At 43.6% G+C, this 27,893-nt stretch overlaps 1 protein-coding gene across 1 annotated transcript; it reads right to left on the bottom strand.

The window, feature by feature from the left end:
* Positions 1-24,240, bottom strand: LOC134348769 (beta-crystallin A3-like). Its single transcript, XM_063052572.1, has 7 exons — positions 24,232-24,240; positions 23,905-24,147; positions 21,405-21,679; positions 18,104-18,171; positions 2,549-2,800; positions 2,312-2,322; positions 1-276 (listed from the first exon to the last, which is right to left on the bottom strand). Exons 1-7 carry the CDS (start codon positions 24,238-24,240, stop codon positions 1-3), a joined length of 1,134 nt encoding a protein of 377 aa, XP_062908642.1.
* Between the last annotated feature and the right edge of the window lie 3,653 nt (positions 24,241-27,893).

Raw genomic sequence — 27,893 nt, 5'->3', positions numbered from 1 at the left:
CTAGAAGTCCCTCATTCGTCTAAAGGAACCAACAGTTGAGTTGTAGCCGCCCCAGTCAATGTATCTCCTGTATTCCCCGGGTCTCAGGAAGTACTGTCGGCCTCTGTAGTTGGGATGTTCATAGAAGATCCAGTAACCATCCATCACCTGACAGGAGTGAATGTCACGGTAACAGAAACGATCGTAGACAGAGGGACAGTCGTCCATGAATTCCATCATCTGCCCTCCAAATTCAGGCTTCTCATAAATCTTCATCCTGTAGGTGCCCCCTCGGTACTGGAATAAAGGATTTTATGCATCCTTAATGCAGTATAATCATGTCAAAATGCATATAAATATCACAGACTTTATATATAGATACAGTTGTATCAAGCCTCAGGATTATCAATAATTAATTATATTTCAAGACTATCCTTAATGAAATAATGTGGAGAAAATTTATCTCTGCATTGAAGGCAATTAAAACCTAGACAATCATGACTTAAGATTGAGGAAGTTCACTGTTTCTACAGGAGGCAGCTAAGAACCATTTAATCTCATGAATATCAAAAAAAAAATTTGGTTATTGATCACATAAAAGATATATAAGGACATTAAAGCATGCTCAATATAATCACATGAATGTATATATGACAGAAATAATGTTGTTTTTGTGTTTCTGAATTAGATGGATCTTTTGCGTATCGATAGAGAGTAATACCTGATTGAGGAGTTTGTTATGGGTTTCTGAAAACAGTATTAACAAAAAGAACAAAGTTTACAGAATTTAGTTCCACTGAGGATAACATGTAATTAATGTGAAATTTATGTTAAAGGATCATGGTAAATGATAAATGTACATACAGTATGTGCTGGTCTGTGTCTGTAAATAGCTTGAATTACTAATATAAAAAAAGGATGCAAATTATTCTGACGGTTTTCAGATTCCTCATTCCTCACTTCCTCTGTCAGAACTGTAAATATAACTCTACACAGGATGTGATTATTGGAAACAATAACACAGTCATCTCTCATTTCAACCTGGGTATCTGATGGAACCTGGCATTTTGTTTCTTATTACCTGACAAATGTGAAGCAGATGATTTTGAAATAACTTGCAATTTGTCGGAGAGAGCAGTTTGCTTCAACATTGAGCTAACATGGATTTAATGGGCCAAAGAGCCTCATTCCATGCCTTAACCTCACTGTGGTTCTCTGATATCATGCAATTAAACAAGTAGGTTTTTGAAATCCAGCCCAGAAGCAGCCTGATTGAATAAGGTGGATGATTTATTATGAATGAAACACCACACAAATTCATGAAAAGCAGCCATTCGTCCCATTGAAACCTTAATAGTCAATATTTTTTCTGTCCAATCCCTCTTACCTCTTATAAGATGTAATGAGGAACAGATAGAGTGAGCAATCAGAGAATTTTTCTCAAGGCTAAAGTGACTAACAGGAGGGTGCATAAATTTAAAGAAACTGGAGCAAAGTCCAGTGGGATGCAAAAGGTAAAATTTTTACAGAGTTGTAAGTGTGTGGAGCAATCTGCCGGGTGTGATGATAGAGGCTGATATATCTAAGCGACTTTTAGATGGGCATATGATTGAAAGAAAAATGGAGGGCTCTGTAAGAGGGAAGGGTTAGTTTGACATTTGAACAAGGTAAAAGACTGGTATAAAATCATAGTCCGAAGGACATGTACTGTGCAGTACATATTCACATTCTATGTTCCATGTTCCCTGCTCTTTGTGGGTTACAATACATCAAATGAATCACAGATTAACACAGCACAGAAAGAGACTCCTCACACCAACTGGTCCATGCTGACCAAGATGACCACCTCCCATTTCCCAATGCTTGACTCATAACCTTCCGATCCATTTTTCAAATTTTGTGATTTTTGTTTTACTGAGGTCTGAGTCATCAATGTCCACGTGCTATAACTGTATATATGATGTTCTGTAAAACTAGCACAAACTGACCAGATATTTTCTGTGGCCCAACTAGACTTCAATAAAGAAGACACAAGGAAGGGCAGTTTCTGGAATCTGGATCAGCACACAAAATGCTGGAGGAACTCAAAGGGTCAGGCAGTATCTGTGGAGACATTTCAGTTTGAGGCTGTTTATCAGGCCTGATAAATGTTGCCTGACTGGCTGAGATCCTCCAGCATCTTATGTGTTGACATCGGTTCAGCATAAAAAGCCAGTGATGCATACGCCAGTGATAATAAATCTGATTCTGATTCCGATTCTTTACCCAGTGCCCTCACAATCACCGATACAGCTCCATCTGTCAAAAGCAATCGGACATTCATCCTTCACACCAGATTCACTACTTTCCTGAACCAACTTCATTTCTGTTGACTCCTTCAAGAAATATCTACTGACTCCAAACTTGACTTCAAATGCCAGCAACTAACTCTAGCATTCACAGCAGTTTAACATTTCAGAGAACGAGCTTGTGCACAAGTGTAATTATTGCAAATGTCAGCCATTTTCTAGCAGTGTGTCAAGTGGCTTGGAATATCTCAGTCACCAACAGCAACTTACAGGTGGGTAACTGCGACAGGACTTGACACAGTCATTGAATCCCATCCAGCGCTGGTAGTCAGGATACTCTCCCCTGCTCAGGACATACTGATATCCCATGTAGTTGGGTCTCTCGTACAACACCCACCAGTCACCGTCAACACGGATGGAGTTACAGCGGCTGAAGTAAGGGGAGAGGTCGGCACAGTCGGAGCTGCACTCATAGTGCCGACCCTGGAAGTTCCTGTCCTCGTAGAAGATGATCTGTGGGAAGAAATAAATAGCTTAAATCAGACTGAGGACAAATGATGGTTACAATATAATTCACAAAATGAAAAGTGGTCTTGCCTTTCCCATTGTGATGTACGGTCAATAACCAACTGACTACATGTAACTGTAACTGGGTATTTATATACTGGACAGAAAGGCTTTTCCAGCAAGGCCTTTGTAATGTAAATGATGCAAACCTGAGGTCAGCAGAAAACAACATATGTCCCGTGAATGCTGAAAAAGCACCTGAGGATACGAGACGTGTCAATGATCCATTGATTGTTTTTGTTTTGCAGTAGGCAATTTAATTCTACAATGCAGTAAATCAGCCTTTTTCGTTCTATGCTAGGGATCATTCTAGAACTCCAAACAGTCGCAGTGCCGAGATATGTCCTGAGTTTTACCAAAATTTACACGTCAGAGTCAACTTGCAATAGCCGATAAATGTACCAATCTGCACAGCTTTGTGATGTAGGAGGAAATTAAGACACCCAGAGGAAACCGATGAGAGAGGAGAGAGAAGGTGCAAACACCCGAGCTATTGGATCTGGCTCTCTGTGGGGACCGGGAGATGGCGTCTGTCATAGAGATGTTTCAAAAAAATTACCTTCGGAGCCAGCACCAGTGATTCAGGTTCAACACCCTCACTGCCTTTAACAAGTTTGTATATTCACCTCATTACCGTGGTTCCCCCCCCCTATTCGAAAGGCCTACAGGTGAGAAAGCTGTGGGCATGCTGTGTTGGCACTGGAAACATGACAACACTTGCAGACAGACCACAAAACATCCTCGGACTGTGTTGGTTGTTGTCGCAAATGATGCATTTCACTGTATACTTCGAAGATTCAATAACTTTTCAAAACTATATTCATTTCTCATGATCTGGTGTTGCTGACAAGACCAGCATTTAATACCCATCCCTAACTACCCTGGAGAAAATGGAGGTGAACAGTTTTCTAAATCCCTGCAATCTAGTGAAGTCCTCCAACAAAGCTGTTAGCAGGGAGTTTCAGGATTTAAACCCAGTGGCGATGAAGTACAAGTGATAGGTTTCCAAATCAGTGAACTATGTGATGTGGAGGGGAAGCTACAGATGGCAATATTCCCCTGTCCATTGGGAAATATTATCAGAGCAGCCAGGGCAAGTATCCACAGTGTTTTTTTGTAGATGATACACACTGCAGCCACTATGTATCAATGCTCTGAATGAACATTTCAGATGTTGGTAATCTGTCATCCAAGAAGAATGCTTTGAGAGAGTTAAACTTACTGAGAGATGTTGGAGCTCCACTCATCCAGCCAAGTAGAGAATATGATGATGTGCCTTGGGAATTTGACTTCTTTTGTGCCTCGTCATGCTCTTTGTTCTCCACAAGGGACCCTTACTTTTTCTCATTTACATCAACAACTTGCCAAATATAGTCAAGTCCAAAGTCAGAGTTTTTGCAGATGACTGCATAATCTACCGTGAGATAAAAAATGATCAAGATGTTCAGCTGCTGCAAAACGATATTGATTCATTATGTCAATGGGAGTCTCAATGGCAAATGTCCTTCAATTCATCTAAGTGTAATGCTATGCATGTCAGTCACAAAGCTAAACCAACCAACACGACATACAACATGAATGGACAGATTCTTGAAACAGTCACCATCACCCATATCTTGGCGTTGAAATTAGCAAGGATCTTAACTGGGCATGCCACATCAATCAGATTACAGCCAAAGCAAATAAAATGCTGGGTACCCTGAGAAGAAACCTCCACTCATGTAGTAAATCCGTCAAGGACATGGTATATAAGACACTCGTCCGTCCAAAGCTTGGGTATTGCGCGGCCATATGGGATCCCCATCAAGCTAACAATAAGAAGTCCATCGAAAAAAATCCAAAGCCGTGCTGCTCACTTTGTGAAATCCAGTGTCACCAAAATGCTCTCTAACCTTCAATGGGAACCACTTGAAAACCAATGTATTAAACTAAGGTTAATATTCACTTTCAAAGATGTTCACAACATCACTCCACCTAACATCCAAATTCGTCACAGGGTCAGTTCAGCTCGACAGCAAACTGGACCTCACATATTGGAAACTCCTTCATTCAATAAGACTTGCTACCAGTACTCCCTCTACCCAAGATCAACAAGAGAGTGGAATCTTCTGTCGCCAGACCTGCACAGTATTTCTGACATTAATATTTTTGAAGATAGACTCAGTCAAATCGATTTAGGGGATCTAGTCAAAAAAGCTTACTTTACAATTTAACTCCCACGCCGTTCACACCGACTGCACATTGTAACAGCCGTCTGGCAGCGCTTGCGCTGTACCAAGCAGAAGCAGAGGCAGAAGGTGTTGCAAAATCGCCTTCCTGGCCAATTTCATATATCTGGTCTGCTAGAGCTGACTGTGCCTGCTAGAACAGGCATGACCTTAATCTTACCGGGTATGAGGCCCACCAGCTACCCTCACCTGGTTTAGTCTGCCTGGCGAAGCGGAGTACTGAGGTGTATAGAACATACAGACAACATACCTGGTGCCACAGGTGAGTGCTGAGTGCTGAATGGAGACCAAAGGTGAGAGAACTACCTCAGAATGGACACAACAAGCCTCTTCACCAGAGGTGCTACCCTCTGCGGACACAACGTACACCTTAACAATAGAAATAAGTAAAATACAACATTTTTTGGTCATAGCTCTGAGCACATACTTCAATGCACTGATTTGTAAAGCAGGGGAAAGCTTTGGAAATGTTCCACAATATTGTCATTAGGAGAGCAGAGAATTCCAGCCAAACAACAAAAGAGAACAAAGTATTGTCGACTCTTAGGCAGCACTTTATAGATTTGTTTATTCTTGGACATTGGTGAATGAAAACATGAATGTATTTTCTATGCTGTGATGGAAGATTTATTATTACACAGCTGTCAGTCGACCTTGCCAACCTCTACTCCTATTTCATCTCCATATCACTGAAACCTTCAATCATGTCTTGCCCCGAGAATGCAGTGTTATTTCTTTTTTGAATTTTCTTTTGAAACTTTCTATGATTCACTTTTGAAACTAACCAGTACTCCATTTCAAGCCTCAGTTTCAAACAGTGCATTCTCGATTATCACAGCTTTCTGTGTGGAACAAAATCCTCATTCATTCCCGCATGATTTGTACTGTCAGCAAGGTGCTGCTCTGTTTCCAGCTCTTCACAAGGGATGTGCAACCACAGAGTGAACCATTGCATTTGTGGATCCAAGGTATTCGGTTATTTCTCAGTTGACTGCTCTTTTCCATCAGCTGTTAAAGCAGAATGAGAACTCAAGCAGTGGGTCTGTCATTTAGTTTATTCAGTTTGACTATTTACTGTATCTCCATATTTCTGCAGTGAATTGGACACCAGAGTGTTGGAAGTTTGTTTTTCAAACAAGCTGAAGGGGTTTAGGGGAAATGCAGTATAAACTCTGTTACAGATTCGGAACAAGTTTAAGGTGTTGGAGAGTTTAGTACTTCAGCTCAGAGATTCAATACATCACTGGATATTTCTCATGCACAACTTGCCCAGAAATCTGCAACTGTACCTGGGCCAGATGACTGTAGTGATCATTCCCAGGTGAAATGGCACCCGTCGGGACAATGACCCCGAAAATTCTGTACACAATTCACCTTAGCATGTCAAATGATTTCCAGACATCATTCACATACTTCTCACAGCTGTGTTTTTCCCCCGTAAATCAAGTCTTTAGGGTGCAACATACAACTGTGGTAACTTCTACCTTGAAAAAGGCACGCTCGACAACTTCGTGCCAAAGAAACAACTTTATCTCGAACTTCAAAACCATTATGTATATACAGAGGCTTTTCACAACCCGTACTGCATGGTAGGCACACCATATAAAAAGCACACCAGAAGTCAAAGAACGAAAGTAACACCGCCCGCCCCCCCTATTATCCTAATTAGTATTAACTTACTTTTACTAATGCTCACATTACAACGCTTCTCCCCCTTTAAAATCCAACATTCCCCAAATGTAAAAACTGGGAAATAAAAACAGTGGTGTTATTAACTTGCGTACCCCTGAAAACTTATACTAGTATCTCAGCAACAGTTTATCAATACAAAACATCTGGAAAATGTGACGGATTCAACATTCAATCTAACAACAACAAAAAAAATACTGTCCCGTCAAAGATTCAGTCTGTCAGGAGGTTTACGAGTGCAATGTGATCTGCGCACTACCCCTGGTGACCCAGCAGGCACCACTGGTGAGGGTGTTTTGGGTGGATCTGGTGTTGCGGGCATGAGAGGGGTCTGTGTGTCTGCGTGAGAATGTCCATCCTCCTCCTCAGGGGACCCCGACCCCTCTACCAGCGTCTCTCCCTCTGGCAAAGTCACTGGTGGACATGCTTCCACCGTAGTCTGTCTCACAAATGGAAACTCCATGGAACTGTCTGCCTCTGAGCCGGTATCATGACGCAGGCGCACATGGTCCTGATATCTGCAGAAAACACGCCCATCAGTCAGCTTAACAACATAGGAGACGGGACTACTCTGCTTAAGAATAACCCCAGGCAGCCATTGCTGATAGTTTCTCACATAGAGATTGTCATCCGGTTTTAACTGTCTCTCTCGCGCATGTTGATCATGTCCCTCCTTCTGCTTTTCCTGCTTTCTCTCCACTTTTGCATTCATGTCCGGGCGCAGCAGGTCCAATCTTGACTTGGGCCTACACCCCATCAGCATTTCTGCTGGAGTGCGGGCAGTCGTAGTCTGTGGTGTGAGGCGATATTTAAACAGGAAACATGAAAGCCGAATACTGAGAGAGTCCCCTGTCATCTACTTCAGGCCTTCCTTCACTGTCTGAACAGCCCGCTCAGCCAAACCACTGGAGGCTGGGTGGAAAGGGGCTCTCCGAATGTGATGAATGCCATTCTGCTGCATGAACTCACTGAACAGTTCACTGGTGAACGTCGGGCCATTATCAGTGACCAGAGTGTCAGGCAACCCGTGGACTCCAAACACTTGCCTGAGTTTGTCTATGGTTGAGGAGGCTGTGATGTTGCTCATGATGTGAGCTTCGATCCATTTGGAATGCGCATCTACCATTACAAGAAACATCTGCCCCATAAAAGGACCAGCGAAGTCCAAATGTAGCCTAGACCAGGGGTGGTCTGGCCACTCCCATAGATGCAAAGGAGCTGGTGGTGGCATATTCTGATTAGTCTGACATTGTGTACATGATTTTACCTTGTTCTCCAGCTCTTGATCCATTCTTGGCCACCAGACATAGGATCCTGCAAGGCTTTTCATCTGAGACACCCCTGGATGAGTCTCATAAACTTCCTCCACAATCTGTGAACGGCCAGGGGGAGGCACGATGACCCTCACCCCCCAAAAAATGCAGCCATCCTGCAGACTGAGTTCTGTCTTGCGTTTGGCATAAAGCCTCAGTTCCTCTCCTTCCACGACTCTGGGCCAACCTTGCAAAAGAAAAGTCTTGACCTGGGACAGGACCAGGTCCCTCTCTGTCCATTGCCTGATCTGCTTTGCCTTTACAGGTGTCTCTGACAGCCTCTCCAATGAAAACACTGGAGGCACCTATGTAGTAACAGGTGTCTCAGGTAAAGGTAGTCGACTCAGTGCATCGGCGTTTGCATTATTCCCACCCGCTCTGTACACTATAGTGTACTGGTAGGCTGACAATGTAAGAGCCCAACATTTTACCCTGGCTGAAGCTAGCGATGGGATGCATCTAGTCTCACTGAACAGGCTCATCAGTGGTTTATGGTCCGTATAAATTGTAAATACGTGTCCATAAAGGTACTGAGGAAAGCATTTGACTGCAAAAACAATGGCCAGACCTTCTTTGTCTAGCTGTGAATATCACTTCTCAGCATGACAGGGTACGTGAAGCAAAACCAATAGGCTTCTCTGAACAGTCCTCCATTACATGTGAGAGAACTGCCCCGACTCCATAGGGCGAGGCATCGCATGCCAGGGTGATCTCCTTGTCTGGGTCATAGTGAACAAGCAGCTTCGCTGAGTGGAGAAGTTCTTTCACTTCCTTGAAAGCTTTCTCCTGCTCTTCACCCCACTGCCATTTAGTGTCATTGTGAAGCAGCTTATACAGTGGGGTCAAAACCCTTGAGAGGTCAGGAAGAAACTTGCCATAATAATTCACCGTGCCCAAAAATGATCTGAGTTCCTTGACCGTCTTAGGGCTCGAGGCCTCCTTAACAGCTCTCACTTTGTCCTCCACAGAGCAAAGCCCCTCAGCTGTGATCTTGTGTCCCAGGTAAGTCACACTCAATGCAAGGAACACAAATTTTCCGTGTTTCAACCGCAACCCTGTGTCCGAGAGCCTCTTCAGCACCCATTCTAAATTAGCCAGATGCTCCACCTCCGTAGCCCCCGTGATCAAAATATCATCAAGGTACACTGCTACGTGTGGAAATCCCCTGCAGCAAAGTGTCCATTGTCCTTTGGAAAATGGCAGGGCTGGACGCCACTCCAAGCACCAGGCGATTGTACTTGAATAATCCCTTTTGTGTATTAATTGTGACGTACTCCTTTGAATCCCGGTCGAGCAGCAGCTGTTGGTAGTTGTGGCTCATGTCCAGCTTTGTGAACAGCTTACCCCCTGACAGGGTCGCAAACAGGTCATCCACCCGTGGCAATGGGTACTCCTCCAGCCTAGAGACCTGATTCATCGTAAGTTTATAATCCCCACATATCCTCACCGTTTTGTCTGCCTTCAAAACTGGAACAATGGGAGCCGCCCACCTTGAAAACTGGACGGGTTCAATAATGCCCAGCCTCTGTAAACATTTCGGCTCCTCCTTGACTTTGCCTTTCATGGCATAGGGCACCGACCTGGGCTTAAAAAACGTGGTGTAGCCTCAGGGCCGACATGGAGTTTCACTGTTACACCCTTCAGTGTTCCCAGCTCCTCCCTGAAAACGTCACTGTACCACTGCAGAACGTCCTCCGTCGTGTGCGCATACTTAATTTCATACCAGTTTAGCCGGATTTTGCGAAGCCACTCGTGACCCAAAAGACTGGGCCCCCTGCCCTTAGCTATCACTAGCCTGGCTTCAGCCTTCTGACCCCCGGCTGAAATATCCACATATAACACCCCTAAATGAGGTATGGGCTGCCCCGTATAAAGTTTGAGCTTTGACAGTCTAATGGGAGGCAGGTTGGACCCCCATGTCCTCCTGTAGGTCTCCTCACTAATGACCGATGCAGTAGCCCCTGAATCAATCTCAGATTTAATGTCCTTTCCCCTGACAGTGACTGTGTCATAATATGGTTCAGGTGATTCCTCATCTGTTTCCACTGCAAACATGTTGTAGGCACACACTGCCTCTTCATCTGCTTCTTCTAGATGGTGTGTGGCTGCCTGATCCTGTTGAGCTTTCCCCTGCCCAGGCTTAATCTTACCCTTCGAACTTCTGCACTTTTTAGCTAAACGTCCCTTTTTGCTACAAGCATGGCAGACAGTGTCTTTGAATTTGCAACCATTTGCATAGTGCATCCCTCCACATCAGAAACATTCCACCCGCTTTGCCTGTTTACCAGTCTCCCTCCTGACTTGGTGCACTGCTGCCGACTGCGACCCCCCCCCATGTCCTTCCTGGATATCCTTGACATTATTAGCAGCCATCTCCATGCCTTGGACAATCTCTAAGGCTTCCCTGAAAGTCAGTGGTGAGGTTTCCCCTAACAGGCGACGTTGTATGTCGTCATTATTAATGCCGCATACCAATCAGTCACGGAGCATGTCATCGAACACCACTCCGAAATCACAATGCTCCAACAGCTGCCGAAGCTCGGCCACAAAATTGGCCACAGACTGACCTGGCTTCCTGATTCGACTGTGAAATTTACACCGTTGCACTAAAACAGAAGGTTTCGGATTGTAGTGGTTCCCCACAAGCTTGAGCAGTTCGTCATATGGAATGTCCCCCGGTTTCCACGGTGTGGCTAAATTCTTTATTAGCTTATAAGTCTTTGCCCCACACACACTCAGGAGAATAGTGTGTTTATTAGCCTCCTCAGTAATTCCATTAGCACAGAAAAAGTGTCCCAACCTTTCCTCATATTCCGGCCAGTGCTTGTTTCCTTCCAGAAATTCATCGATAGTTCCAAACGTAGCCATCTGAAATGCAAAGCTCCCGTTCGAAAAACGTGCCGATACAGTCACAAAGCCAGTTCACCTCGTCGCCAAAAATATGTAGCAACTTCTACCTTGAAAAGGGTACACTCGATAACTTCATGCCAAAGAAACAACTTTACCTCGAACTTCAAAACCGATAGGTATGTACAGAGGGTTTCACAACCCGTACGGCATGGCAGGAACACTATATACAAAACACACCGGAAGTCAAAGAACAGAAGTAAACCCCCACCCATTATCCTAATTAGTATTAACTTACTTTTAATAATGCTCACATTACAACAGCAACCTCTGTTGAACGTTCACAATAAGACTAGGATCACCTTGTGCTGTAAAACTGGTGGGACCGATTGAAGGATTTCTGTGCTGACATTGAATCTGGGAATATTCGTCTTTGACTATAAAACAATGATAGAGTGAGCTGGAGATTGTCCATCCACACCTGTGCAGGAGACAGCAACAAATCTGCACTGATCTTCACTTTCAAGGTTCAGTTCTGTGGAATTTATTAGAATTTTGCTTTGGAAATGGAGTACAGTGTGTCAACACCGCCATTGTACACAGCGGGTATGATTGTAGGGTAACGTAATTGGGGGGAATGTACATAATTCAGAAACACCGACATTGAGTTGGGGTTTCGCTTTAAGAGGCTGGTCTGAGGTGATAACATTGTTAAGTAAGGATTTTTAGCGTGCTTTTGTGTTTAGGTTTTGGAGTTCAATAAAATGTGTTACGGTTTTCATTAAATATAAAACACCTCACTACATTTTATTTCTGGAAACCTGTGTTAGTGACCCCAATCCTCTGGGACAATTCGCTTTGAAAATGCCAAAGGTTTTAGAGCAAAATGCCATCGCTTGGTTTGTACAAGCAGAGGCTTAATTTGCTCTGTGAGAAATTACTGCCAGTGACACCAAATTATACGAGGTGGTAGCATTGCTCAGCAATTCCACGACTATGAGAGTGGTGATTCTATTTGAACACCCGCCTGTACACCATAAATACTATTTGCTGAAAACTCAACTTTTACAGACTTTTGGACTATCAGAGTCCGAGCACACCAACCAAACAATTGCTCTCTCTACCCAGTCTCAGCATTGTTAGACCTTTGGGGCTAACGGACCACATGATGTCTCTCCTGGGAAATCACCATCTTTATATTATGTTTAAAGAACTCTTCATGCAGCAAATTCCTGACAAAGTTCGCATGGCCCCTGCTAATGCATCCATGAAGGATTACAGAGAACTTGTTAAAATGTCTGATAACCTCCACTCTACTAGGCAGAGGTGCGTTATTCCTCCTCCTCTCCCTACCTCAATAAGCCTGATCAGCAAGGCCCGCAACACCAGGAAATAGACTGCTCCCTGTCTGTGTTTTTACCACACTCGCTTTGGAACGAATGTGAGGAATTGCCAATCACCTTGCAACTTTGACAGTGCCAGCACATCGGGATATCAGAGATCTGTGACCACCATGGGTTCCAATTGCCAGGGGCATCGACTGTTCATTACAGACACCATTTCAGGGTGACCCTTCTTATGTGATACAGGTATTCAAGTTGGTGCACTGCCGGCATCACCTATTGATGAGAAGGCAGAGGGTGACGAAACCTCACTAGAGGCCGCCAACGGCAGCAGGATCCAGACTCACAGGACACGACGGGTGATGCATTGGATGACATGGGATTTCGTCCTGGCTAAAGTGGCTTGACCCCTGCTCGGTGCAGATTTCCTGTGTGCCCAAGGACTATTAGTCAATCTTAAGACTGCCGGCTTGTGGATGTCAAGGGCTTTAGGTCATTGCCTGCTCCCACAGTAAGTTCCCCACAATGACTCTGCCAATTACACGCACCACCACATATGAGTTTGCCTGACATTGGTCAAATTCCCAAACCTCACCAAGCCTACATTCTCCACTACAGTCACAAAACATGGTGTCAAGCACCATATTCCCTCAACTGAACTGGCCCAGCAATCCAAGCCTGCGCGCATAGACTGAACCCAGAAAAGCTGGAAACCACCAAGGCTGAGTTTGCCAACATGGAAAAACTCAGCATTGTACACTGTTCGAGTAGCCCCTGGGCTTCTCCCTCCATCTGGTCCCTAAATCTGATAGTGGCTGCTGCCTATGTGGAGATTACCAACACCTGAACGAAGCCACTACCTCCGATCGTTACCCAGTGCCACACATCCAAGATTTTTTGGCACATTTAGCCAAAAAGTTAATTTTTTCCGAAGTTCCCAAAGCAGCTGTGATAACCCTATTTGGATTTTTTGTGTTTCTACACATGCAGTTTGGACTGAAAAATGCAACAGAAACTTTCCAGAAACTTTCCAATCGTTAGCCCTGATGAAGGGTCTCGGCCTGAAACGTCGACTGTACCTCTTCCTAGAGATGCTGCCTGGCCTGCTGCGTTCACCAGCAACTTTGATGTGTGTTGCTTGAATTTCCAGCATCTGCAGAATTCCTGTTGTTTGCTTTCCAATGGCTGATGGATTCTCAAATAAAAGACCGATTTTCTTTATCTTTACCTGGGTGACATACCTGTCACCAGTGCATACCAGTCTGAAACTCCGCACACTTTTCAAGTGCTTAAGCCAACACGGGTTGATTATTAAACCTGCTAAATGCCAGTTTGGGTTGTCACCCATGACTTTCTCAGCCATCGCATCTCCAGGGAGGGTATGAAATCCCTCCCATGTAAAGTAGCCACTGCTTTAGATTTCCCCACACTACATTATGCTCTCTCTGTATAGTGCACTTAAAGGCAACACCCCGATCAAGTGCTTGTCTAATCAGCAGACATAACCAGGGCATTTCACATTACCAAATGTGCACTTTCTAATGCGAGCCTAGTGGTGCATCTGGTTCCCAGCAAAGCCATAGCCATTGCTACTGATGCCTCAGACTATGCTGTGGGTGCTGTGCGTGAACAGCTGGTCAGAGGAGTGTGTCAGCCGCTCACCTTCTTCAGTCGGCAGCTCCACCCCATCGAGAGGAAGCACAGCGCATTCGACCATGAGTTTCCCAATCTCTATCTGGCTGTTTGCCATTTTCTTTTTCTTCTGGTGGGTCGCCATTTCACAGCATTCGTTAACCACAAACCTCTCGTGCGCAAGATGGTCAAAATATCAGAATCTTGGTTTGCATGACAGCTACACCACCTGCCCTATGTATGTGAGTTCACAACTGATATACAGCATAACTAGGGGAAAAATATTGCCATGGCTGATTGCCTCTCACAGCCAGCCACTGGGGCCGTTCACATAGGAGTTGCCTATGCTGGCATGGCAACCAACCAGGTTACTGACTCAGAGGTCCATGCTTACTGAACAGCTCTCACAGACCTGCAGCTGGCTGACATTAAGTTCAGGGAAGCTAGGGTTTCTCTTCTGTGCGATGTCTCAACCAATTGCCCTCGCCCCATCATGCCCGCAAACTGGAGACGGAATGTTTTCGAATCTAGACATGAACTCTGCGTCCGGTCTGGAAAGCCGCAGAGAAACTGGTTGCACTAAAGTTTGTTTGGCATGACCTCAGAAGGGACATGCATGATTGGACTGCAGCTTGTGTGGAGTCCCAGTGGAAAAAAATTAACCATCATGTTCAGGTGGCATTGACATCTTCTGAGGTCCCTGAGCGGAGGTTTGACCATGTCAATGTGGACCTTGTTTGTCCTCTTCCCCTGTCCCGTGGTTTCACTTAGCTCCTTTCCTTGATGGATCGTACCACCAGGTGGCCAGAAGTTATCCCTCTAGCATTGACAACTGCTGCAGACATGACTCAGGCATTCATCAGCAGTTGCTCGGTTTGGTGTCACATCGGATATTTCCTCTGACCATGGCACACAATTCATTTCAAACCTCTGGACTGCCTGGAACTTCGGTGTTAGGCTACATCACACCACGGTATATCACCCGCAGTCCAATGGCCTATGTGAGCAGTTTCACCGCTCCTTAAAGGCGGCTCTGAGGGCTCTCCTGACTGATGAGTCATGATCATCTCTCATAGGTTCTGCTGAGGCTCAGAACTGCTCCAAAAGAAAACTTGCAGTCGGCCACAGCTGAGTTGGTAAACAGGCAGCTGTTACAAGTGCCATGTGCTTTCATTCTTGATGCCACAACAGCCTGTTCGGCCTCTAAATAGCATTCCACCCTCCTCAGTAAATTCAATTCCTTTTCCCCTATTCCTACCTTCCATCATAGCGTACAACACTTCTGGGTTCCTGTTAACCTACATTCCACCCTGTTTGTTTTTGTCCACCATGACACACACCAACAATCCCTTAGACCCTCTTATGAAGTCTTGTTCTATGTTTTGGAACAGGTAGAAAAGACTTATGTCATGGATAAGAGGGGTACACCTGATTGTATTTCAGTAGATCGCATTAAACCAGCTCACCAAGATCTGGAGTGTTCTGCTGCCATGCCGCTGACGTCAGAACATGACCATGAGTGTGTCAATGTTCCTCTGGATAAGCCATATGCACCTGCAGTTCCTCCACCGATGGAATACAGGAGATGAGCCGAGCTCCAGAAAGGCTCACAATGCCGATTTTAGTGAATTCTGGGGTGGGGCCTGTGTAGGGTGATGTAATTAGGAGGAATGTACATAATTCACAACAGCCGACATTGAGTTAGGGTTTCACTTTAAGAGGCTTCTCTGACGTGATGACGCTGTTACGCAAGGATCTTTAGCACGCTTTTGTGTTTAGGTGTTGGAGTTCAATAATATCTGTAACAGGTTTCATTAAACATGAAACGCCTCACTTTGTTTTATTTGCAAAAACAAACATGATTAGCAGTGAGTTTCTACTCGTTGCATCTTATCTACTGACACATAATTGTAAACGGATTTAGAAATATAGAAGATTAAAGTTTGTCTCTGTTTTCTTTTGAACAGTAGTTTCTAGGAGTGCTTTATTCCATATTATCTGTAAATGTAAGTTGTCAAATCACTGTAGTGAAACTTATACAAGATTGTGTACGGGTTCAAGAGAATTCAAAGCACAGAATTGATAACTTACGAAAGGCCATTTTATCTGAGTCACCAAACCTTACTCTAGACAACATTATGCTTTACAGTAGCTGCCTAGAAGTTGCTCAAATGGCTGAGCGACCCAGACACTGTATATCATGGTCTTCCTAGGTCTCAGGAAGTACTGCTGACTTCTGTAGTTGGGATATTCATAGAAGATCCAGTAACCATCCATCACCTGACAGGAGTGGATGTCATGGTAACAGAAACAATCGTAGACAGAGGGACAGTCATCCATCAATTCCATCATCTGCCCCCCACCCCAATGTCTGCCCTGTTGACTATGGAGGATTTAAAATATGAAAGAAAACATCAAACTCGAATGTGACAAAGACAGTGGAAGCAGACAGATCAATTTGTTCCTGCCATGTAGTCAGAGATGGAGGCTGCCATTTTGTGGAACTGTTTTAAGTTTTCTATTTTGTGAGATAAAGTTGCTTTGCTTTTCGTGTTTTAGAAAAAACACAATGTTGCTTCAGGAATCTGCTGGATTAGAGGTAATTGCCAAATAAGAATTAATTTGTGGGGTGTTTTGATATACAGGTGTCCCCCGCTTTTCGAACGTTCGCTTTACGAAACCTCACTGTTACGAAAGACCTACATTAGTACCCTGTTTTCGCTTTCAGAAGGTGTCTTCAGTGTTACAAAAAAAATTCAGCGCGCGAAAAAAAATCAGCGCGCGAAAAAAAGCAGCGCGCACCCCGAGCAGCCGCTCCCCCCGGATTCGGAACAGCATTCTTGCCAGCATTGCTTTAACGCGAGCCTGTGAGCGTTCGCTTTCAAGATGAGTTCTATGGTGTCGGAAAAGCCTGAAAGAGCTCGTAAGGGTGTTACACTTAGCATAAAACTAGACATAATTAAGCATTTCGATCGTGGTGAACAAAGCAAGGACAAAATGAGTTTGGCTTGTGGAAGCTGATGAAGATGATGTCGAAGAGGTTTTGGCATCCCATGACCAAGAACTGATAGATGAAGAGCAGATGCAATTGGAAGAGGAAAGGATAACAATCAAAACCGAATGAGTAATGATAAAGTACGACTTTAATTTAGAACGGGTACCTACGTTTTGGGGATATTTGCAAGATTCTTTGAGTCCTTACACAGAACTGTATGATAGAAAAATGCACAAGGCTCAGCAGTCAAGCAAGCCTTCCACATCAGCCACAGCAGACGACGAACCTCGACCTTCGACATCGAGGCGGGCAGTCATAGGAGAAGGTGAGCTGCCTGCCCTGATCGACGATGAGATGCCACCCCCATGTCCCACCACCCCAACACCCAGGCCCCGGACAGGTACTGTATCGATTCGCGGAGAATGCAGCAGTAGCTGGGAGGCACACAGCACAACTTTAAGAAAAAAGCCGAAATAAACATGCTGATTAATTAGGTGCCTCCCCACACATAATCGTCGGCCCAGGTCAGAGGCGATGTAATCGGCAATCGGTACTGATCTGGGCCGACAATTACGTGTTGGGCAGCACATAATTAATTAGCATGTTTATTTCGGCTTTTTTCTTAAAGATGTGCTGGATGCGTCCCGGCTACCGCTGGTCGCGGCAATGTATCGGTCAGTGGCCCGGAGGGTGGGGGCCACTGCACCACCCAGCCTACGACGACTCAGCCTACACACCATCATTAGTGTGCTCTGCGCTGTCCCGATTCCGGTAAGTGATACTACACTGTACATACATTATTTCTACTTTATATCGGCTGTGTATTTTTACGTGTTATTTGGTATGATTTGGCAGCTTCATAGTTTAAAGATTACTGGAGAGCGCTTGCACCGTGTTTTTGCCAACAGCGCTGGCGTGAGATTTTCTGCCGATGGCGCTTGCATGAGATTTTCGCTACGGAGGTCTGTGCCAGCAATGATTGTGGAAAAGTATTTCTACTTTATATAGGCTGTGTATTTATATCATTCCTGCTTTTACTATATGTTACTGTTATTTTAGGTTTTATGTGTTATTTGGCATGATTTGGTAGGTTATTTTTGGGTCTGCGAACGCTCACAAAATTTTCCCATATAAATAAATGGTAATTGCTTCTTCACTTTACGACATTTCGGCTTACGAACCGTTTCATAGGAACGCTCTACCTTCGGATGGCGGGGGAAACCTGTAATATAACATTCAGGTTTGCGAATGCTGGGGTTGGTGCCTGCCTGGAGTGATTCGAGCTGGTTACTGAAGAGAACAAAGAGTAATAAATTATTGATTGTCACTTGCTGGGAAGAGGGTAATAAATAGATGTGAGCCTGGAACAGAGCCAATAAAAAGGTGTTAAATGTCAGACCCTTGACCTACAGCCAATGACACTGAAATGCAATATTTGAATTGGTAAGGAACGAATATAAAAGTGGGCTCTTCGAGAAGGGATCCACTATTACAGGAAGAACCCCCACACAGGGGCAGGGTGAAGAAAGGATTGATCATCTGGCTAACGGAGATCCCCTATTTCGGTGTTACAAATTAGAAAAGTGCTATGAGTGACAAAACATTAGGATTCATGTTCTAAGTTGTTGACATGGGGTCAACATAGTCACATTGTTGTTTGTGCAGAGACAATAAACTGCCAGTGCCCATTAATTACGGTTTGTGTAGTGAGTTTCCTCATCTAGTACCGTGGATGAATGGTCAGCAACCCTCTGGTAAATTCTCATCATTGTTGTTGCCTCCTCAATACTGGAATAAATTATTTTAATGCATTCCTTGATGACTTGATGGGCCAAAGGGCCTAAATTTTGCTCTATGTTTTATGTCGTATGTCTTATGTCTTAACTCTTTCCTCTCTCACCACAAGTCCATGTGTGCTCTGTAAGTTTAAACTCCACTACCCTGGGAAAATTGTGACCTTCTAATTAATCTATATGCCCCTCATGACTTTAATAATTACTATAATATCACCCATCAGTTTCCTTTATTCTGGGGAACACAACCCTGTCACTTCTCATAACTCAAACTTTGAGTCCCAATATCATCCTTGTAAATCACTTCTGCTCCCTTTTGTACCCTAATGACACTGACTGGAAGTTTCCATCCAAGCCACACACCATCTTGACTTGGAAAATACCCCATTCCTTCACAGTCACTGGGTCAAAATCCGGGAACTCCCTCTCTTAGTAACACAATGAGTACGCCAAAACCCAACAACTCCAGCACTTCAAAAAAGTAGATTTCTGCAAGATTTGTAATGAACCCTCTCTCCTTGCACACCCTTTGATCTACAACAGCCTACGTTCTCATTGCTTTCCCCACACACTGATCTTGAAAACCTTCTGACTTACTCTCCATCAATTCTACTTCTCTGCCCGATAGTTACTGTATTTCCTGTGCCTTTCATTGGTATTATTATTTACTGGTCTGGAAATGACTCACGCCAATGTTACTGTCCTTTGCTCTTTCTTCGCTACTCCCAAACTCATTCACTTTCTTCATTAAACAATAAACTGCTGAAGGAACTCAAAGGGGCAGGCAGCATCTGCAGAGGTATATGGAAATTTCATTTCCACAAATTACAGTTTTGACTGCTGGTCATTATAGGCTTTGGTTATTGCACTATAAAAAAAAATTGTTTTCAGTCCACTGTTTTCTGCAGGATGCACCTTGGTTTAGCCAATGAACTGGCACCTCAGATTACTTAGTTTGGCACCTGAAGGTTGCATGTGAGCTCTGCCTTCACATTAACTCCTGACACAGTAATCAGGTCCCCAGTGCAGCCACCGAATGTACATTTAATACTGACATCAGCATCTCCTGTCCAACTCACAAAAGAAGTTCATGGAGGAAAATGGTTGATTTAGCGTTGACTCGCTGGATGTTGGGGCTTTCCTGTGGAGGCAAAAGGGTGGTCAATGTTTTACTTCAAGGCCTTGCATCTGGAATAAGAGTGTAGAAGAGAAATAGCCAGTAAATAGAAAGGAGGGAGAGGAATGAGGCAGGGACTGGCAGGCAACAGGTGTAACCAGGTGGGAAAGGGATAGAACCATGTATGGGGAAGAGTGCGAGAGAATGGCTGGTAGGTGATACATATAAACGGATAAGGAGAGAGGGGGAATAATGGAAGGTGGATCCAGGAGGGAGAGACAGAGGATGAAATGTGATAGGCGGAGATACAAAAGGTCGTAGGTGCTGGAAAATGAGAAGGGAGGAAGATCAGAAGGGAGGGATGATGGTGAGATATTTTATGATGGAGGGATTCTTCCGGATCTTCACTTCAGGATGTTTTCCATTTTCCCCTGCTTGATCTCGAGTTGGATGTCTACCCTCTTCACAGTCTGGTTACTCATATCACTATTACTATTGTTCTTACACTTTAACTTTCTGAATTCCTTTGAACACTCCCCATCAACGCTCACACAAGAAATTTTTAAGACTGTCACTCATCCCTTCATCTGGATCTATCTGCCATCCCTTGCTCCAGTCCTTCTTTATACTGGCTACCATCCCTCTGTCTTACAGTTCAAGGTCATTTGCAAGATGGATAGCTGTCAATGTAAGCTTCCAAACTGCATTTCTCACTCACAAATCGTAATCCAAACGAAATTGCTTGTAATTGGAAGTGTCCTTTCACGTGGTCAGAAATTGGTTGTGAAGGAAACATCATTAGGGAAAAGAGACTCTATCTAAGTAGTAGATTGCAACAAGTATTCTCATTAACGATATTATCGTCAAAACTTTTGTCTTTTAGGCTGTAAACGTCTCAAAAATACTGATGCAGAAATGGAATGTGTCCAGTTTGCAACAGGCGGGAAGAGGCAGTGTGGTGGTGCAGGTAGTCGAACCACTGCCTCACTATGTCAGCAACCTAAAGTGATGTCTGTATAGGATTTGCACATTCTCACTGCAAGCCCATGTCTTCTTTCTAGATGTTCTGGTTTGTTCTAGATGTGGGAGGTGAGCTACTTGGTGGGTAAATCGACCATTGTATGCTGTTCTCTGTGTGTAGGTGACTACAGTTTGGGGAAATTATGAGAATATGTGGAGATTGTAAAAATGGGATCAATGAAGGATTCGTGTAAGTGGGTAGGTGATGTTCATCCCTGACTCAGTAGGACAAAGGGCTTGTTTCCATGTTGTATCTCTCCATAAGAGCAGGAATCCACAGAGATGTGACACTTTATCACTATCCTCTCAATGAGAGAAGATGACTTCATGAATAATAATTACATATTCAGCATGCCTCTGGATAAAATTTATCTCCACAATGATAGCAGCTAAGATGAGAAATAATCATGAATTAAGGTCAATGTGGGTCAAAGCCTCCACACAAGGCTCAGATACTAACTCTATTTTGTATGTTTTACACAATGTTATCGCAACATCAAAATAAATGAATTACAATGACAATTGTCTTGCAAAGGTTATTTTATTTTCTGAAATATGTTCTCAGAATAATATGCTGGTGATTGAAAGCCAACTAGATGTCCCTCATTCGTCTAAAGGAACCAACGGATGAGTTGTAGCCACCCCAGTCAATGTATCTCCTGTATTCCCCTGGTCTCAGGAAGTACTGTCGGCCTCTGTAGTTGGGATGTTCATAGAAGATCCAGTAACCATCCAACACCTGACAGGAGTGGATGTCACGGCAATGGAAACGATCGTAGACTGAGGAACAGTCATCCATGAATTCCATCATCTGTCCTGCAAAGTCAGGCTTCTCGTAAATCTTCATCCTGTAGGTGCCCCCTTGGTACTGGAATAAAGGATTTTATGTGTCCTTAATGCAGCATAATCATGTCAAAATGCATATAATTATCACAGACTTTATATATAGATGTAGTTATACCAAGCCTCTGGATTATCAATAATTAATTATACTTCAAGAATATCGTTAATGAAATAATGTGGAGAAAATTTATCTCTACATTGAAGGCAATTAAAACTTAGACAATCATGATTTAAGATTGAGGAAGTTCATTGTTTCTACAGGAGGCAGCTAAGAACCATTTAATTTCATGAATATCAAAAAAAATTTGGTTGATCACATGAAAGATATTAAAGGATATTAAAGCATGCTCAATATAATCACAAGAAAGTATTATGACAATAATGTCATAATTATGTTTCCAAATTAGATGTATATCGATAAAGTATACTACCTTGTTGAAGAGCTTGTTCTGAGTTTCTGAAGACAGTATTAACAAAAAGAACAAAGTTTGCAGAATTCAGTTCCACTAGAGATAACATGATGTAATTAATTAAAATCCTGTGTTGAAGAATCATGGTAAATATGATAACTGTACGTGCTGTAGGTGTTGGTCTGTGTCTGTAAATAGGTTGAATTACTAATACAAAAAAAGAATACAAATTGTTCTGAGGGTTTTCAGATTCCACATTCCTCACTTCCTCTCTGTCAGAACTGTAAATATAACTCTACACAGGGTGCGATTGTTGGAAATAATAACACGGTCATCTCTTATTTCAACCTGGGTATCAGCTAGAGCCCGAGATGATTTTGAAATAATTTGCAATTTATGGGAGAGGGCAGATTGCTTCAGCATTGAGCTAACGTGGATTCAAGGGGCCAAACAGCCTCATTCCACTGTGGTTCTCTGATATTATGCAATTAAAAAGGTAGATTTTTGTAATCCAGCCCAGAAGCAGTCTGATTCAGTGAATAAGGTGGACGTTTTATTACGAATGGAACACCACACAAATTCATGAAAAGAGGCCATTTGTCCCATTGAAACTTTAATAGTCACAATTTTTTTCTGTCCAATCCCTTTTATCTCTTATAAGATGTTATGAGCAACAGATGGAGTGAATGGTCAGAGAATTTTTCTCAAGGCTGAAATGGCTAACAGGAAGGCACATAAATTTAAAGAAACTGGAGCAAAGTCTAGTGGGATGCAAAAGTTAAGATTTTTACAGAGTTGTAAGTGTGTGGAGCAATCCGCCGGGTGTGGTGATAGAGGCTGATATATCTAAGCGACTTTTAGATGGGCATATGATTGAAAGAAAAATGGAGGGCTCTGTGAGAGGGAAGGGTTAGTTTGACATTTGAACAAGTTAAAAGGCTGGCACAAAATCATAGTTCGAAGGACCTGTACTGTGCAGTATATTTTCACATTCTATGTTCCATGTTTCCTGCTCTTTGTGGGTTACAATACATCAAATGAATCATAGACTAGCACAGCACAGAAAGAATCTCCTCACATCAACGGGTCCATGCTGACCAAGATGCCCATCTCCCATTTCCCAATGTTTTACTCATAGCCCTTCAATTCATTTTTCTCATTTTGTGATCTTAAATTTACAGAGGTCTGAGCCATCAATGTCCAAATGCTATAACTATATATATGATGTTCCGTAAAACTACCACAAACTGACGAAATATTTTCTGTAGCCCAACTAGACTTCAATAAAGAAGACACAAGGAAGGGCAGTTTCTGGAATCTGGATGAGCACACATGTGCTCCAAAATGCTGGAGGAATTCAAGGGGTCAGGCAGTATCTGTGGAGACAATATTTCAGTTTGAGACTGTTTATCAGGCCTGACAAATGCTACTTGACAGGCTGAGTTCCTCCGGCATCTTATGCGTAGACATTAATGTAGTTTCAGCATAAAAAGCCAGTGATGCATACCCAAGTGATAATAAACCTGATTCTGATTCCGATTCTTTACCCAGTGCCCTCACAATCACCGATACAGCTCCGTCTGTCAAAAGCAATCAGACATTCATCCTTCACACCAGATTCACTACTTTCCTGTACCACCGTCATTTCTCTTGACTCCTTTAACAAGTATCTACTGACTCCAAACTTGACTTCAAATGCCAGCAGCTAACTCTAGCATTCACATCAGTATAACATTTCAGAGAACGAGCTTGTGCACAAGTGTAATTATTGCAAATGTCAGCCATTTTCTAGCAGTGTGTCAAGTGGCTTGAAATACCTCAGTCACCAACAGCAACTTACAGGTGGGTAACTGCGACAGGACTTGACACAGTCACTGAATCCCATCCAGCGCTGGTAGTCAGGATACTCTCCCCTGCTCAGGACATACTGGTATCCCATGTAGTTGGGTCTCTCGTACAACACCCACCAGTCACTGTCAACACGGATGGAGTTACAGCGGCTGAAGTAAGGGGAGAGGTCGGCACAGTCGGAGCTGCACTCATAGTGCCGACCCTGGAAGTTCCTGTCCTCATAGAAGGTGATCTGTGGGAAGAAATAAATAGCTTAAATCAGACTAGGGACACATGAAGGTTACAATATAGTTCACAAAATGAAAAGTGGTCTTACCTTTCCCATTGTGGTGTACCGTCAATAACCAACTGACTACATGTAACTGTAACTGGGTATTTATATACTGGACAGAAAGGCTTTTCCAGCAAGGCCTTTGTAATGTAAATGATGCAAACCTGAGGTCAGCAGAAAACAACATATGTCCTGTGAATGCTGAAAAAGGACCTGAGGATATGAGACGTGTCAGTGATCCATTGATTGTTTTTGTTTTGCAGCAGACAATTTAATTCTACAATGCAGTAAATCAGCCTTTTTCATTCTCTGCTAGGGATCATTCTAGAGTTATAAAAAAAGTCACAATACGCAGATACGTCGTAGTGTCACAGTCACAGAACAGAATTTTTGGCCAACACAAGTCCAGGCAAACCATCAACCACCCATGTACACTAAGTTAATCCCAATATTTTTATTCTCCCCACATTCTCATCGACTCCTCCTGGACTTTATTACTAACTTACATACCAGGGAGAACTTACTGTGGCCAATTTACACACCCATCTGTGCGTTTTATGATGTGGGAGGAAATGAGGCACCCAGAAAAATGCCATGAGAGAGCAGAGAGAAGGTGCAACATGCGGACTATTGAACCCAGCTCGCTGTAGGGCCCAGGAAATGGCATTTGTTGTGGAAATGCTTCAACAAGGTTTCCTTCAACATCCAGCTGCAGATACCAAGGTGGCTTGATAGCATAGCAGTTACCATAATGCTGTACAGGGTTCAATTCCCATGTTGTCTTTAAGTAGTTTATGTTTCTCCCCTGACCTCACGTATTCTGAAGACGTGCAGGTGAGTAAGTTGTGGACAGCTGTGCACTGGACTCGTGTCGACACATGGGCAGACCCCAGCACATCCTCGGACTCTGTTGCTCGTTGTCGCAAGTGATTCATTTCACCATGTGTTTTGATGCTTCCATCAATGTCTGACAAATAAATCAGCAATACCCCTTCAATGACAGGAACTCTCAAATTCTCAAGATCTTGTTTTATCTCCTATTTTCTCTTTTCTGGTGTCTTATAGCTTTATGCCCAATAAACTAGAGGATTCAGAAAATCCACACAGTCACTGGCTGAATGCACGAACTCCACCCCTGAGATCAGGCTTGCAGCAATAGTAGCTGCCACAGCACTCTACCGTCCCGCTGTGCCTCTGGACCCTTTAACCACAGGACCACATTATGGCATCAGCTATGGAAATTGTTAAATTAATCCTTGTGAAGGAGGAAGAGCAAGAACATAGAACATAGAAATTTACAACAGATTACAGACCCTTTGGCCCACAATGTTGTGCCGACCATGTAACCTACTCTAGAAACTGCCTGGAACTTCCCTAGTGCATAGCTCTCTATTTTTCTAAGCTCCATATACCTATCTAAGTAGCATCTTAAAACACCCTGTTGTATCCACTTCCACCACCGCTGCCGGCAGTGCATTCCACACACCACCACTCCCTGTATGAAAAACTTACCCCTGACATTCCCTCAGTACCTATTTCCAAGCACCTTAAAACTGTGCCCCCTTGTGTTAGCCACTTCAGCCCTGGGAAAAAGCCTCTGGCTTTCCACATGATCAATGCCCCTCATCATCTTATACACCTCTATCAGGTCACTTCTCATCCTCCGTCACGCCAAGGAGAAAACGCCAAGTACACTCAACCTATTCTCATCAGGCATGCTCTCCAATCCAGGCAACATCATAGTAAATCTCCTCTGCACTCTCCCTATAGCATCCACATCCTTCCTGTAGTGAGGTGACCAGAACTGAATGTACTACTGCAAGTGGGGTCTGACCTGGGTCCAATATAGCTGTAACATTACCTCATGGCTCTTGAACTCAATCCCACTGTTGATGAAGGCCAACACTTCGTACACCTTCTTAACAACACTGTCAACCTGCACAGCAGCTTTGAGTGTCCTATCGACACAGACGCCAAGATCTCTCAGGTCCTCCACACTGCTAAGAATCTTACTATTTATACTATATTCTGTCTTCAAATTTGACCAACCAAAATGAACCACTTCACGCTTATCTGGGTTGAAGTTCATTTGCCACTTCTCAGCCTAATTCTGCATCCTATCAATGTTCCGCCGTAACCTCTAACAACCCTCCACACTATCCACAACCCCCCCCCCACCACCTTGTGTCATCAGCGAACTTACTAACCCACCCTTTTACTTCTTCATCCAGGTCATTTATAAAACTCACAAATGGAGGGGTCCCAGATTAGATCCCTGTGGAACACCACTGGTCACTGTCCTCCATGCAGAATGTGAACTGTCTATAACCACCCTTTGCCTGCTGTGGGCAAGCCAATTCTGGATCCACAAAGCAAAGTCTCCCATCCTATTGATGACACAAAGATCATTGCAAGAGGCTCAGCAATCTCCTCCCTCGCTTCCCACAGAAGCCTGGGTTATATCTCATCTGGTCCCGGTGACTTATCTAACTTAATGCTTTTCAAAAGCTCTAACACATCCTCTTTGATAATATCTATATGCTCAAGCTTTTCAGTCCACTGTAAGTCATCCCCACTATTACCAAGGTCTTTTTCCCTGGTGAACACTGAAGCAAGGTATTCCTTAACTACCTTCGCTACCTTCTCCGACTCCATGCACACGTTTCCACTATCGCACCTGATTGGTCCTGTTCTCACACGGCTCATCCTCTTGCTCTTCACATACTTGTAGAATGTCTTGGGGTTTTCCTTAATCCTGCCCAACAGGGCCTTCTCCTAATTCTATTCTCCTCCTTTCTAGCAACCCTGTAATTTTCTAGAGCTCTAAAAATACCTAGTTTCTTGAACCTTTCGTAAGCTTTTCTTTTCTTCTTAACTAGATTTTCTGCATACTTTAACTCTACCATCCTTTCCCTGCCTCAATGGAACATGCCCATGCAGAATTCCATGCAAATGTACTCTGAATATTTGCCACATTTCTGCCATGCATTTCTCTGAGAACATCTGCTCCTAAGTTCCTACCTAATAGCATCATATTTCCCCCTAGCCCAATTAAATGTTTTCTCAAATTGTCTGTTCCTATCCCTCTCCAGAGCTATGGTGAAGGAGACAGTTGTGATCACTACCTCCAAAATGCTTTCCTACCAAGAGATCTGACACCTGACCAGGTTTATTTCCCAATACCAGATCAAGAACAGCCTCTCCTCCAATTGGCTTACCTACATATTGTGTCAGGAAACCTTCCTGACCACACCTAACAAACTCCACCCCATCTAAATCCCTAGCACTAAGGAGATGCCAATCAATATTAGGAAAGTTAAAATCTCCCATCACAACAACCCTATTACTATTGCACCTTTCCAGAATCTGCCTCCCTATCTGCTCCTCAATGTCTTTGTTACTATTGGGGGGTTTATAAAAACACCCTGTAGAGTTATTGCCCCTTTCCTGTTTCTGACTTCCACCCATACTGACTCAGTAGAACATCCCTCCATGACTTCCTCCTTTTCTGCAGCTGTGACACTATTCCTAATTAGCAATTCCACACCCCTACCTCATTTATCAAGGACAAGAAGAATCATTAACAAAGGAGACTGATGTAATAAGGAAGATAGTCAGAAAAAAAATCTTTCACAACCTCAATGTGACCATCATTGATGCCCCAAAAGGCATCAAGGCATCCACCTATGAAAGTCATTGTTAAGTCC

This window comes from Mobula hypostoma, chromosome 6 (assembly GCF_963921235.1).
Source record: "Mobula hypostoma chromosome 6, sMobHyp1.1, whole genome shotgun sequence".
Classification (NCBI taxonomy): Eukaryota; Metazoa; Chordata; class Chondrichthyes; order Myliobatiformes; family Myliobatidae; genus Mobula; species Mobula hypostoma.
The sequence above is the reverse complement of the archived record's forward strand: the minus strand, read 5'-3'. Positions and strand labels throughout refer to the sequence as shown.